General features: G+C 41.1%; 1 protein-coding gene across 1 annotated transcript; it reads right to left on the bottom strand.

The window, feature by feature from the left end:
- Positions 1-3,052: 3,052 nt before the first annotated feature.
- LOC113029411 (tumor necrosis factor ligand superfamily member 10-like) lies at positions 3,053-12,892 on the bottom strand. Its single transcript, XM_026180271.1, has 6 exons — positions 12,187-12,892; positions 11,079-11,204; positions 6,835-6,892; positions 6,626-6,721; positions 5,881-6,122; positions 3,053-3,651 (listed from the first exon to the last, which is right to left on the bottom strand). The coding sequence occupies exons 1-6, from the start codon at positions 12,292-12,294 to the stop codon at positions 3,442-3,444; spliced, it is 840 nt and encodes a 279-aa protein (XP_026036056.1). The 5' UTR covers positions 12,295-12,892; the 3' UTR covers positions 3,053-3,441.
- Positions 12,893-14,674: the final 1,782 nt, after the last annotated feature.

Below are 14,674 nucleotides of genomic sequence, written 5' to 3'. Positions count from 1 at the left end.
TATTATATCCTTAAGAGCTGACTTTCTGGACTCACAGAGTTTGCCAACCTCAGCTTTTGATTAGAGCTTGGACTTCACCCTCGTCTCCAGTGCAACTGTCTCTCACATAAGACAATGGACAAAAATCCAAAGAGCTTTTTTATTGAATCTTTATTTCACATATTTACACCCACAAAAATTGGATTATTTACATTCACATTTAATTATCTGGCAAAGAATTAAATTCTTAATAACCTGATGAGTGTCCGTTTTTGATGTCTGGCAAATAAACTGAAGTGGACAAAGAGGGCTGAATTTAAGGTACTGGCTTAATTCACATCAACTTCCCAGTCTGATCGGGAGTGAAAGGGAAAAATAGCATGGACTGTTTTGTAGTAGATCCACTTCATAAATAATTAACCCCAAAACACAAATGTGAAACCACATTTTTACACCAAAGCTGGTCCGGAGCATAACATGACTTAACAAAACTTAAACAACCACCGTTACAAAAGTTCAAACACGCGTTCTTAAACACAACGTACGAGAAATGATTGTGCTTTGTATTTATTTACATAAGTAATACAGTGAATGTTGCATTCATGTCTTTTTATGTCACGTTAAACTCAACTAAATCTTGCTGCATCCATCAGTGAATACAACAAAATACCTTTAATGGGGATACTTGAGATTGAATTCATAACCAGATTAAAAGTATTCGTTGCTTAAAGTTACATTACCAGGTGTAGTCTCGTGTTCAGCAGCATCGAGCTGATCATTTTTGTGGTAATGGTAAATATTTGGAGGGGGTTTACATTCATGCCATTAGCAGATGATGATGATGTTAACTATAGCAACTTCTCCAGGTTTTCTGCACCTTAAATTAGAATTAAGATTTTATATTTTATTCCACTCAGAATGAAATTTGAGGCCAGCTGCTTTAAACAAGCAAAAACTGGAGGAAAAAAGCTGTTTGTGTGGTTTGTTTGATGCTCTAGTTGCGCATGAAAACAAACATTTCCTTGGCAGGACTGTAGACGTGACCTGGAACTTGTTGGGACGTGCACTGGTTTGATTCCCATCGCATAAATTTTGAAATCACTTGGCCGCCAGTTTTTACTGACAGCTAGCAGACAGGAAAAACCTGGTCACCTTATTTTTTATATATTCTGTTCTCACGCTTTATTATTTTGAAAGACTGAGTGAAGACATTTGTCAACAGTTGAATTTCTTCTTTTCTGAATCATTAGTGCTGTACCAAACAATAGCTGCTCTGCTCTCACAAATCACTGGGACCTAATACGAGAGATCTGGAAGGTTAAATCAGGCTACGGTCCTATTTGATTGCCTCAAACATTTGTTTTCCATCATGCACCTCTGTCTGGTCATGTCTACTAAGGTTCGGGGCTGCAGAGCATGTGTGAAAACAGCTTTTTAATTTGAATTACCTTGGAAGGCATCTGCTGTGTTGTTCACTACAACAATGTGGAAAGCAGCAGAGCTACACAGACATGAAAACAACATATTTCTGCTGTTTAGATGCAGACCATTTTCCCGAGTCTGAAAGTCACATCTGCAGTTAATCCAACATAGCATGAATACCAACTGCAAGGGAGCATTTAATGCACCTCTTGGAGAAAGGTTGGAGTTGACGAGCCAAAATGCTGAAGTCTGACAGAAAAAAGCGAGACTGTAAGCAGCCCTATTTCATAGTTCCAATATGGTTGTCAACATGATGGGTCGGTATATTAAGTATATCTGAAAGGCAGTAAATTGTCTCTAAGGTTTATACTTTTACCCACATGTTTGTACTCTGACTGGGGGAATATCAAGAACAAAGGGTTCACGAACTCAATACTTAAATGATTATTATAAAAATAAAAAAATATAGCACAGCATTTACATCTCTAAACAGGAATACACCTAAAATTTCTGTGTGGACTCAAATGACTTTTATACAAACATTTCTTAATGGCAGAACTGAGAACAACTGCAGCTGGTATTGCTTTTGTTTATTTGTGATTGGTGTATCCAGGCCTGGTGGGGAGCACTGTCCCCTCAAAGCAAGATGGTTCCTTGGTTTAAACTTTGTGGCCAGGTGGGCCTTTTATGTGGAGCTTTTGTGTTCTTCCTGTGCCTCCATGGGCTTTTCTCCAGGTGGTCCAGTTTGCTCCCTCAGTCCAAAGACGTACAATTTTCTTAGTGTTTCTAAATTAGTCATAGGCTTGGATATAAGCGTTAAAGCTCTGATTCTTTGTGCTAGCCCCCTGGAAGTGGAAGCCTGTTCAGGCAACACAGGCAGTTTCAATGGTTCCAACTTTTGGTGGTTTTAGGCACGACTGCTTCAGGGGTTAAAGAAGAATAAGAACAAAGAATAAAAGTTTGACAAACTCTCGGTCTTTGGCAAACTTTCCTGTGGATATTTGTGTTGCACAGCCACTTCACAGCCAAATTGTCTACCCCAGGCAAGACCACTATGGCAAAACATTACTTCCATCTGCACTAATTTACTTTTGGCTACATGACTCTGCTCTGGGACCCCTGCAGCAGCAGCAAGACCCTGCAGAGAAGAAAAGAAAAAGAGGCGATAGGTGAAGGTGGGCTACAAAGTGGCTTGCAGGTGTGGAGCAACTGTAGCTAGGCTGAAGCAGTTTAAAACGCATGCCCTACATTACATTTGCCTCAGGGTGTGTAGTAGGCTGTAAGAGTTGATCTGCAGGTTTGCATCTCAGTGTGACATTGAGACCTACCTATCCAAGACTTCAGCTAGTCTGTTGTTTAAGCCTCTGGAGACGCGTAATTTGGGGGGTATTCCGGTGTAGCCCGTGGATTAGTTTAGGAACTCCTTTCTAGATTGCATTTTAGCAAATTGAATCCTCCTTTTGCTCTCCACACAGATTATAGATGACACAACAAGAAATTAAACAGTTTGTGCAACAAGTAGTCTATATTTTGCTGAAGATCTAGGTTGGATATTGGGTCCAGAGCTATGAATTAGGCATTAGATGCCTAGTTGGATATTAACTCATTCACTGCCAGCCATTGGCAGTGAATGAGTTAAACCCATTGACTCATTCACTGCCATTGACGGCTATAGACGTCAATGGCAGTGAATGAGTTAAAATTGCTTTTGGGCCTAAATATCCTTAAAAACTGTACTTCCGCCTTAAAGAGATGTTTGTAAAAAAAACTACACCCCTGGAAAGTCCAGTCCACACTTACTTTAAGACACTCGAATACAAAAGTCTGTTTGGTTTGATAAGCACTCATGCACAGCCACATCAGTGTCTTCTCCCCCAAGAGAACCAGTGTCGTAAAAGTTGTTTGACTTCTCCTTGACTTTTATAGTTTTGAACTCTAGGAGAAGTCTAGATGCTACCACACTCATCATTACAGCACGGTAGCATCATTAAGCTATTTCACCAGGTAAAACCCGAGATGCCCAGTCCAAGACCTGCTACTCTAGCTGATCAGAAATGCACCGAAGAAGCTGGTCTCCTCGTCCATGTCCACAGCAGATGCATTTGTCACCGTGACGAACAGGCGGTCGCCGGTAGTGAGCGGGAACAGCCCCCCCTGGTGGGCGGAGTGCAGAGAGTACTGGGAACCTCGGGACCAGCAGGAAGTGCGGCTTGTTTTCATCAGCAGGATGGGAGCCGGGTATGAGCTCATCTGTTGGGAGAAGAGCAGGTGAGAGAAATGCGATATGTTAGAAGCGCTAAAGAATGAGTGCTTCAAAGGTGGCGTGAAGGCAGGAATTACAAATTTTGATTTCATGTTTGAGTCTCAACCACAGAGAAGAGAAGCAACCAATCAGCTGTCAGCGAGCTGTCACTGCTTATGATCAAAAACCTCCTAAATTTTGTCTTAAACAAAAGCTTTCTTGGGAGTTGTTTACAAGTTTCTCAATCATACTCTGGTCCAAGAATCTGTCTTTTGCAGGACAAAACAAATTAATTTCAATTATAATCTGGGCTCAGAAAAACAAAGCAAAAGACAAAGAAGAATCCAATCCATGTGCTCCATGAGTACACTGGCATATGGCCCTTCGGTGGCTGGTTTCTAAATGCTCACTAATAAAAAACAAGACTATTACTCAGAAAAGCTTTAACACAGACTTCTTTGATGGCCTGTACTACACAGTATCATTTCAGCACCAGAGGTTTTCGCTTGGTCGTTCAGCAAAAAAATCAAGTGGAAGTTGGTCAGGTGATAGTTGAGGCAGCTAATTTGGCTAATGCTAATCAGCTGCAGCTTGCCTGGTGAGTGACTGGTTACTGTCACATACCTGCAAACATCAAGCATGACCACTGTTAAACTAGTGAAGTCCAACAGTCACATTTAATAAAACATCCATTTACAAACAGATGGCACACGGCCCGGGATGCCTTAAAAGATTGTGACAATAAGTTCAGCATGTTTTTCCACTTGCACAGTCTCCACAGTCCACAATAACGGAGAAGCATCGGTGCAGATCCTCGGCTCAACCTCCTTAATTTGGTTTGTTATGACAGGCCATCTTAGGGCTGTTCGATATAACGATATATATCGGATGACGATATAAAAACGTCTATCGTTTCATTTTACGCTATCGTTTGTTTCGTGGTGTCGCAAAATAAACTCTTTACGGCAATATTTGTTCATGGTTTTGATGGTCACTGTAGTGGCTATATTAATTTCTTAAAGTTCTATCTTTCTCTTATATTTTATATAACCACACTACAGATGGACAAGTGCCTGTTTTTATGCGTTGTCGTTAGCAACAATGACGGTAAAACCATCGCGTGTCTGCTTGTTTATGTTCCACATAAACCTTTCACAATAAAGCTCAAGATCCTGTTGAGACTTTTCAAAATAAACTGAATCACGTGAAAGAGCAGATCATTTACAGATGAGAAGTAAAAAAGAGCCGCAGGTGCTAAAAAATAAACCTTAGACTCAAACGTTAGAACAGGCAGTTCCCCGCAGCACACCGTGTAATAAATAAATACTCACAAAGAAAACGGCGGCCGTTACAACTTACGTCTAAAAATGTATCGTTTCATGCATCGGTTAAAACACTCGACTCCAGCTACATGATGCGCAGCTGGAAACACTTCACGCAAGTCGAGCTGCCCGAGATTCACAGAATTTACAAAAATGTTAAATTTTTGTGATTTATATCGTTATCGGACGATAGAATTCTTATATCGGGATATGAGATTTTGGTCATATCGCACAGTCCTAGGCCATCTGTAATGTCTTCTTCAGAAGGACTCCAAAGACTCCGAACAATGATTCAGGCGTCTGAATTGGCAGAAATTAAGAGTTTGAACAAACACTCTCATGAACTCATCAGCTTTAAAACTTGCGACACAATCCCAACTATTACATCCTGATCAACCAGACTGGATGCCCCAGTGGGCTCCATTTTTGACATTTTTATTTTAATTCATTTTTGATCCAAAAATAAAAAGCACAATGGATTTGAATGCCCATTAATACACAAGCATAATGCTAGAAAATGGCTCTTTTTCATTTTTACGGGTAAAATATGTCCCCTTTAATTGAAGTTTTAGCTGACAAAGCAGAAGCCAAAGGTTACTCGATATTTACAGCAATTCTGTCTGAATGCTTATTAGTCATCATATTTTACTAGTCAGACACCATCCTAACACACCCCTGCCCGCCCCAGTGACTCAACAGTCTGCGATGTTCTGTGCAACAAACACTAAAAGATTACAAATAAATGTGCAGATAGGTCAAGACAAGCTGGATTTAATTCATGCAGAAGGAGTTTTGTTTTATCGCCAAAATGAATAATTAGACTGATGCATGAGTACAGGTCAAACCAAATTTTTACAACACTAGACGAGTGAAAGAACAAAAAGTGATAAGTTAGTTTATGAATGTGTCTCTCACCTTCTTATAGATGTACTGCAGCAGAGGTTTCCCCCTATCCTCCACCTCCTCGCTGTCCTCTCCATCCTCCCCCAGGTGGCTGTGTCTGAAGTAAGTCTGGGCGTAGACGTAGTAGAGGCCCGGCTGCGACACCACCAGCTCCCCATCCACCAGCTGGACGTCCTGGAGGAAGGCCAGCCCCTTACGGCCCTCCCACCATGAGATCTTCTGGCCATAAACGCGCCGCCCAGCAAAGACTGGAGCTGAGGAAGTAAGGCAAGTGGACAACATCAGATTTTGTTATGCAATCACATGTGATGACAGCTAAAACTTCATTTTAAGGGTGGTGGAGTTCAACAGTTTGTTTTAAAGACTCCTAATAACGAGGTCAGGATATGTGAAAGTAATCATTCTGAGCCAAAAACTCTCAGTTTTGGGAGTTTGTTCTACTCATAAATCTCTATGATGTCGGTGAGAGGGGATATCCCTAATGTGGTCATCTTAGGCCCAGAAGCCGCACCCAACTGCTGTCCAAATTTTGTTAATGAGGGGCATTCAATAAGAAGAAAGTTGGCTTAAAGGGCAAACAGCTTGTTTAAGACAGGGGATCTGGCTTATTTTGAAGTGTAACTCATGCAAAGCTACGCTAGTAGAGTCCAAGAATAAAATACAGACGTTGCCTTTAAATTGAAAGGTCACTCTGTGCATGCTGTTTAAATTTTGCTCTAACGCAATCCGCCTAACGGCCACTTTCAGCAGCACTCACCTCCTCCTGCTCGCTCCAGTTTGGGGACATAGCTGCCCGTGACATGAGCGGCAACTTTGGGGCGAGAGAGAGAGAGCAGCACCTGGGAGACTTCATCTAACGTGAAGGAAAGGATGGAAAATGCACCCAGAAAAGTCCGATCAGAGGATAGATCAGTATTTAGTAGGTCATAGGTCAGATGTTTGCATGTTTCGGTTTTGCTTTCTCACCTTTCACTTCCGACGAATTCTGCCTCAGCCTCTGCCTCTGCCTCTGCTGAGACAATGACTGTAGGAAAAACAGTGGTGAAGTAAGATTTTTGAGTAATATGTCTGTAACATTAAACATAGTAATAACCTTTTGCCACTTTATCTGCCGAGCGGGGCCATCAGCTCATACCGCAGACCTGCCAAGCAGCGTCTTATCTAACTTTGACCCTGTAAATGTGCTGACATCAGATCAGGAGACTTGCTCCTTTGAATAAAAAAAGAAGTCTTCGTGTTAACGTTGGCAACGGATTCTTTCCTGGAAACGACCCGTCTCCAATTTCCTCGTGTTTTTCATTTCTTTTGCCAATTAATTGGAAACTACTGCCAAACCAACTAAAACCATTTTCTAAATAATGGTTCTGGACAGTTTAGCTCAGCTGCAGAAATGTGTTTTAAAAGAAAAAAAAGAAGAGGCTTTCTGAAAGAATCTGAGAAAAGAGATAAGACATCATTTAATGATTATTTAGCTGTCAAAGAGATGATCAGAACATAACAACAGGTAACGTATTCAAATATTCCCAAAAAAGATGAGTTAATCATCGGAGATTAGAGATTCATGCATACTTTAAAAACAAGATGTCACTGGATAGTTTCAGTACGGGAATACTAATACCGGGTTGTCAGTCTGACAAACGGCTGGTCAGCCGGTTCATTGCTTTGGTTCAAACAGAAATATTTTCTCCTACAGGATCAATTGTCTTAAGGTGTCTTTTTTTATGCAAATAATGCTTCTTAGTGGCAAAATCCTGCTGATATTGGTGCTAGCACATTTGTAGGAACTAAGACTCATCACACCAGGCGGACAGGAGAGTCGTCTGCTGCTCATCTGCTTCAAGTTTTGACATGTTCCGTGTTCAGAGAAGCTCTTCTTCATACCTTGGTTGTAACGAGTGGTTTGTTACTATCGCCTTCCTATCAGTTCAATCTGGCATCAATGACGCATTTTCATCCAGAGAACTCACGGTCACTGGATATTTCGTCTTTTTCAGACAAGTGTCTGTAAACCAAAAAGATGACTGTGTGGGAAAATCCCAGCAGGTCAGCAGTTTCTGAGACACTCAGATCAGCTTGTCTGGCACCAACAACCTTTCAAAGTCACTTAAATCACCTTTTTCCCCATTCTGATGATCAGGTTGAACTTTGTCTGCATGTCTAAATGCACTGAGTTGCTGCTATGTGATTGGCTGACTAGATAGCTTTGTTAAAAAGCAGCTCAACAGGTGTACCTAACAAAGTGGCCAGTGAGTACAATAAAATGATTAAATTAGGTTTAATTGACGCTGTAAATCTTTACACCAACACATCTGCAGCTATGGGTGTTTTTTAGGTTTCTACCATTCACCTGCCTGTTGAGTGTGTTTTTAGAGGAAATGCTACTGTAGATTCAGATTCCTTCCGAGTTTAAAAACCCGAACCAACGTCCTGGATCAGACCGTCTCTGTGTTGTTTATGTTCTGAACTAAATTTAATCAACCAGCAGAATCGGAAAAAATCCAACTCGAAGTATTTAGCAGAGCAGCAAAGTCAGAGGAGGAGAGAAGGGAACGAAAACAAACAATGTGCACAAATAGCAAGCAAAAGAAAATGAATATGTTTGCTGTGTGTGTGTGTGTGTGTGTGTGTGTGTGTGTGTGTGTGTGTGTGTGTGTGTGTGTGTGTGTGTGTGTGTGTGTGTGTGTGTGTGTGTCAGTGCAGGGCAGGTGAATGCATTCCTGTGCTGATTAAACCACACAGGATCACATCACATCTCCAGCTATGAAGGAGTTCATTGTGCATCCGCAGGCAGTGATTTGGATCATTTCAGTTTTTCTTTCTTCAGCGAATATCCACAGGAAGCCCCTAATAATGATAATAATAATGACCCCTCTTTGAGTTTAAGAGATAAAGCTGCCTTTATTCTACATTTTTCTTTCTGCCAATGAATCCCATGGAAAACAATAAATTAATCGTTTTAGGATAACAATGGAGCCCTGTTAAACAGAAGCCTTGTTTTTTTAGTCGTACTCCTGCTCTCCCGTGGCGCCCCTCTTGTGTTTATCATCAAGAGTAAAACTTTGCTTGAAATTTTCTTTGCTTGAAATTTAATTGAACTCCAGCTGTGCGGAGTTCAATTAAATAAGGGACCGCGGAATAAAAAATAACAATAAACCTTCTTCAGCATTTGCTTTGTAAGCATTTTTCAGACTTTGCAGCTGGGAGGAGTGTAGGAGGTTAGCAATGTCTCCAAAGCCCTGTGGGTGGGGAGTTTTTGATGCAGTGCAGTGAAGGAGAAGAAATTAAGTTTTGAAATCTCAGCAGCTGGCCAAATCATTCGAGTCATTAATAGAGATCGGCTGAAACCGATATGCACAGCTCATTTTCAGATTTTACCAAGCGGAAAAACTCTGCAGCTGAGACATGAAAGCAACTCTGAGCTGCCAGAAGCTGCAGAGCCTCTAATGCAGCGGTCCCCAACCTTTTTTACGCCACGGACCGGTTTATGCCCGACAATATTTTCATGGACCGGCCTTTAAGGTGTCGCGGATAAATACAACAAAATAAAACTAGTACCGGTACCGAAAAAAAGAAAATTTATTCATAACACAGATGAAAAGACCAAGGAAAACCGAGTAAACGATAAAAACGATAACAAAATAACGCTGAAAACCGATAAAAACCCTGAAAACTATACATTTCACACCTGAGCCTCAACTCTCGCAGCCCGGTACCAAACGACTCATGGACCGGTACCGGTCCGAGGCCCGGGGGTTGGGGACCGCTGCTCTAATGACCACTTGAGGCTCCTAAAGTGAGTCAGTCCCCCCAGTAACTCCCAGGTTTAACATGTACACCTTCAGATTTAAACAGGTTTACTGAAAACTGTTTTTATTCTAGTGACTTATTGAACCCTTCATAGTAGCTTTATGAGACCTGAATTATTTTAAGTTTATCCAGGCTTAAAGTTAGGGCTGTGCGTCTGATGAGTGTCAGGTAGCCTGTAGCTCTCTGCTAATATGTGGATTCTGGATACCAGCAGCTTTTCCAGGAAGTCTTTGTCTCTTCTTTGGTATTTTATCACTGTTTCTAAGTACTAATTATCTGATATATGTGTCTGTAGGTTACAACTAAACAGCCTATGGATGCAGCAACAACAAGAACAGCATGGCATCAGCCAAAATGCTATCACTGAGGCTTCAGAAGAGGGTTTTAGAAAGAATCAGGTGACGTCAGAGGCATTATATTCAGAGCAGCAAGTTAAAAGCCAATCAAGTTGCTGTGCATGTGAATAGGAGAGGCGGTTTCTGCTGTGTGGTAGCAGACACAGCTCTCTATTGGTTAAATATAAAGATGTATTTAAGTGTATTCTAACTTTTTCTTGGCTTCCTGTATCCATAGTGTGCATAAACATGGCGCATATTCAGCATATGTTGAGTTGCTGTTTGTGTCGGCACTCTAATGAACGAATGATAACATTTCATGACTAATACTGGTTTACTCATCGTGTAGTCAGTGTGGGGCTCTGGAGTGTGTGTCAAACGTCTACAATAATGAATCTGTTAAAATGTTTATATTACTTTGAAACCCACTTTGAGGTTTAGATTTAAAATGTTTTTACAATGAGCGCACTGTGTTTATACCCTGTTTATTTTAGCATAACTAACGCCATTTCTCTTAGACGTTTCAGTGACGTTCTTCTTCTACAATAATGAAATTATTTAGATGTGTTAGCTGTTGTGTTGCTTGTTTATTAGTGAAGTTAGTTATTTGTATAACAAGCAAAACCCTCAATACTTCATCTTAAATACTGTTTTGTCCAATGTGTAACAACATTTGAACATTTCAATGAAAATGAACTTAAGAAATGCTTATTTGCCATCACTGGTATTCCTGCAGGATGAGGTCAAAATGATCCCCTAAGAGGTTTCAGTGTTAAACCTCATTTCGGGGCAAGGTAGCCAAACATTATAAGAGGGTTTTATCAGATTTGCTGCTTATTCTCTACATGTTTTTACATCCCACTGACAGCTTAAAGTTAAGACGCTTTCTCCCTATTAATTTAGACTGTAGCTTTAAAGTAAGCACCCTGATTTCTTTCACAGTTTTAATTTAATTTCAAAGTAATGCCACAGTGGCTGCATTCATTGTTTACATACAGTTTGTGGATTTTATAGGTCAGTAAAGTTCTGGGGGGTAAAAGTAAGCAATAATTCCTCGTGATACTGTACCTTCTCGATGAGGAGGTGAACCTGCTGAGTGACCTGCCAGCATAGATCCCCTCGCACATCCGTGATGCTCTGCAGGTCAGTGCCCGTCAGACAGGAGACACTGCTCCTGGCAAAAGTCTCCTTTATCTGCGAATAGTGACGGTATGAAGTATAGCATGGAACAAGTGGAGCAATGTCTCTTTATTTTCCCATCAAACATTCCTGACACACCTGACGGTCTCTGTGGTTTCATTTTGCAAAACCAAAAGTTGTTTTCAAGGTCTGTTCGCTTTAAAAACATAATTTTACATGCTGATGTTAACTTAATTGCACCAATTTTTCTTGCTCTTTTTTTGTAGAAAAATGCCCATTGTCCACACTAAAACAATTACTGTCTAAAGAGTTGGCTTTAGAACCTGAGTCATCATAATTTCCTGGCATGCATCCCTTTCCTTCCTTGTCATGTGTTTAAGTTTCATTTTCCACATATCGCTGCTGCATCTCATCTCTGGGTTAATGATTGATTACTGTAAACAAAGGCTGAGAGTTGTACTGGACTGAATCCATCTGAGCAGAGGACTCTCAGATGTACTTCAACAAAAGTACAGTCAGGGCAGCATAATCACACTCACAAAAATTCAGGCGCATAGGTCTGTACAAACTCTTCCTGACAGTCACAGATGATCGTAAAATGATCTGCAGGCCACCTCTCCTGCTGCTTTTCTTTTTAACTTCCTTGTTCTCTGTTCTACGTTTGCAGCTGCAGAGAAAAACAAGGTGTGTATGTTTGCGTGACATTGCATTGTGCAAACCTTACTCCAGAGCAGCATAAGTGACCTGCATTACAATGTGTAAAAGAAAAGAAAAAAAGAAAAATAAATTAAAAGTGGGCTATATGTTCTTTGGAGCGCAGCAGCAACACCAGAGCGCAAAACTAATTAAAGTGGTTTGCTCCAGAACTTGTCACCGCTGAACTGCGCATTAAAACTCTAATTAAGTCAGCAGCAAAATGAAGTAAAACGCGGCTGCATCAACTTTGCCCCCGCCTCGCTGTGCGCAAAGCACGGCCATGCGTAAAAGCCTCCGCGCGTCCCTTACTCCTCTGTCCGAACTTTAAATTCTTCCTTACCGAGTTGAGAGCCGTTGTGAAGTGCAGCACGGTGATGGTGACGACCACAGTCTGCAGCAGAACCGCCACCAGCAGCAGGACCCCGAGCTTCGGACCGGAGCCCGTCATAACGACAGACTGCCGTCCTGTACCCGACCAGCGCCACCCGTCCCGTTCGCAGACGTCCAGAACAAGAACAATGGCAGAGAGCTGACTGCTTAACTTCTACCCTCTCTGTCCCCTGCAAGCAGGAGGAGGAGGAGGAGGCGGGGCCGGGCCTGAAGAACAAGAGCTTTTCCCTCTTTGAGATTTGTGCTGCAGGGATTATTGTTTCATTTCTGCGCTGAAAAAACACAGATAGCCTTCTAGTTTATTATGAAGTCTCATATCGTTGCTATAGATCTCTGCTCCAAGTTTTACTGTGAGAAAAATGCCTTTGACATGACCGGAGATCATGTTCTGAAACATGCTCAGAATAGCTCAGCAGTTGGATTTTGGAATGCACAGGACAGAGAGTTTGTGGAGGCTAATCTAAACGAATGATTTCACCACTTGTATTAAATCTTTATGAATTTGTGGTCCAGGGCAACAATGGAACAGCTGTGTTTATCATTAGTATCCTAAATTAATTGTATCTTCAGTTCAGATGTAAGGGGTCATATGTGTGTATCGCCCACTTAACTGTTTTGATTTGGGGATTCAGAGAGGTGAAACGTCTTCAAGCAACTTAAAGAAGTCCAGACGCTTTTCTTTGCAAGCTCCTTTGACTACGATGACCTGGATGACTGAGAACCTTCACAGACATTTGGGGATTCACTTTTTCTAGTTTCAAGTTTTTCCTGCTGCCTGGTGTCAAGTTAATAAGCTGTTAATAAGCTGTGTTCCTTTCCATAAGGAAGAGGAAGAGCATTAATTCAGCAGTCATGCCTTACATAACAAATGGTATCTAACTGTATGAATGAATAAAGTGTATTAATTCGTACAATAACAAATAGAAACTAAAATAAGCATATTTGTTATTCACCTGTTGTGTCATTTCAACTCATTGTGAGTCTTTACTACTTGCTGCTGTCATTTTACACTTGAACTGGTTTCTCTGTGGCACCTCCTTTTACTGCTCAGACACGCACAAGCATCACACTTGGCAAGAGGTGCGGTGAAATCATATTAATTGAGTTGACAACAACAATGTAATGTAATATCTCTTCCAACAAGTATTACACTGAACAAGTGAGAGCAAGAGAGACAAAGAAGCCAACAGGGGAAAAATTGTAGGAGGTTTTCAGTCATTTCAGTGTGTTTGACCACAGTTTGTGTTGAGGTCAAAACTCTTTACAGCCTCCAAACTGCTGGTCCTTTGTAGTTAGCTTCCTCCGTGCTATGTTAATGCTGTCAACACCGAACAACACCGGAGTAAAATGAATAAATTGTCCATTTGTCATTTTGTCATTTGTTAAGATTTTAGGACATTTTGAGATTTTTTTGAGATTCAGGTCTTTGAGTAAGTTTTGGATCGATACCTGATCCAAGTGTCACATTTTTGCATCATTTTTGGCACTTTAAGCTTTGTCCTTCAATGAACTCCTTCTTGGAAAATGGTCAGATTTAGATAATATTTTGTCATTCTTATCTTTAATATTCTAAAAGTTTAAACTTTTGCTACGGTATCCAGGGTGCTGTAGCAAATTTCAGAGTTTCATGAAAACAATACCGAAGTTTTAACTTCAAAGCGCATGCTTAGGAGTTCCATCTGAAGGGATCAGCGTGCATGAAATTCTTTGGCTGCATATAATATCCCAAGATGAACAAAACAACTTCTTGCAGACATACCCAAAATCCAACAGAAAACTGAATTGACTGTGTAATTACTGACATTTACAGGCTTTATACGTAAAAACAAACAAAGAAAAACCCGGTGCAGAAGGTTGATCAGGTCATCATGTAGGAAAAGTTTAAAGCAGGTTGGGAAGCTTTTGATTTTTTATTGACCAAAGGCTCCACGGTGCAGGTTTTAATGCCGGCACTGTCCATTCTACTGTGTTTATTATTCCTGATAAGTTGCATGTATGAAATTCTGTAGCCACACATATGAAAAACTCTTGTATCATCACCTTGAACTGTCAAGACTAATGGACTGGTAGAGTCAGGTGCACACTCGGGAGAGCTCAGTCAGTGCATTTATTTACAGTGAAGACGCTATTGCAAATGTGCAAACAGGGAATGGTGCTCCAGGGAGGGGGGTCCAATGGAAAGGGGTCTAAATATCCACTATGTGCAGTTTTCTCACTCTCATGCTCAAGGTCACACCCACCACAATGGTGGAGGAAATCCAGGAACCTGTGCACAGGGAACAGAGGGTCAAAATCCACAAAGCCAGGAGCAGAGCAAAAACACACGTAGATAGAAGCTGGAGCAGAAGCCAAGGAGGTTCAGGGACCACAACATAAACCTAACATGATGTCAGTCATTTTAAATTTACTGTGTGATTATGGTGCCATTTTTACTATTT

The sequence above is a fragment of the Astatotilapia calliptera genome, chromosome 9, assembly GCF_900246225.1.
Source record: "Astatotilapia calliptera chromosome 9, fAstCal1.2, whole genome shotgun sequence".
Classification (NCBI taxonomy): Eukaryota; Metazoa; Chordata; class Actinopteri; order Cichliformes; family Cichlidae; genus Astatotilapia; species Astatotilapia calliptera.
The sequence above is the reverse complement of the archived record's forward strand: the minus strand, read 5'-3'. Positions and strand labels throughout refer to the sequence as shown.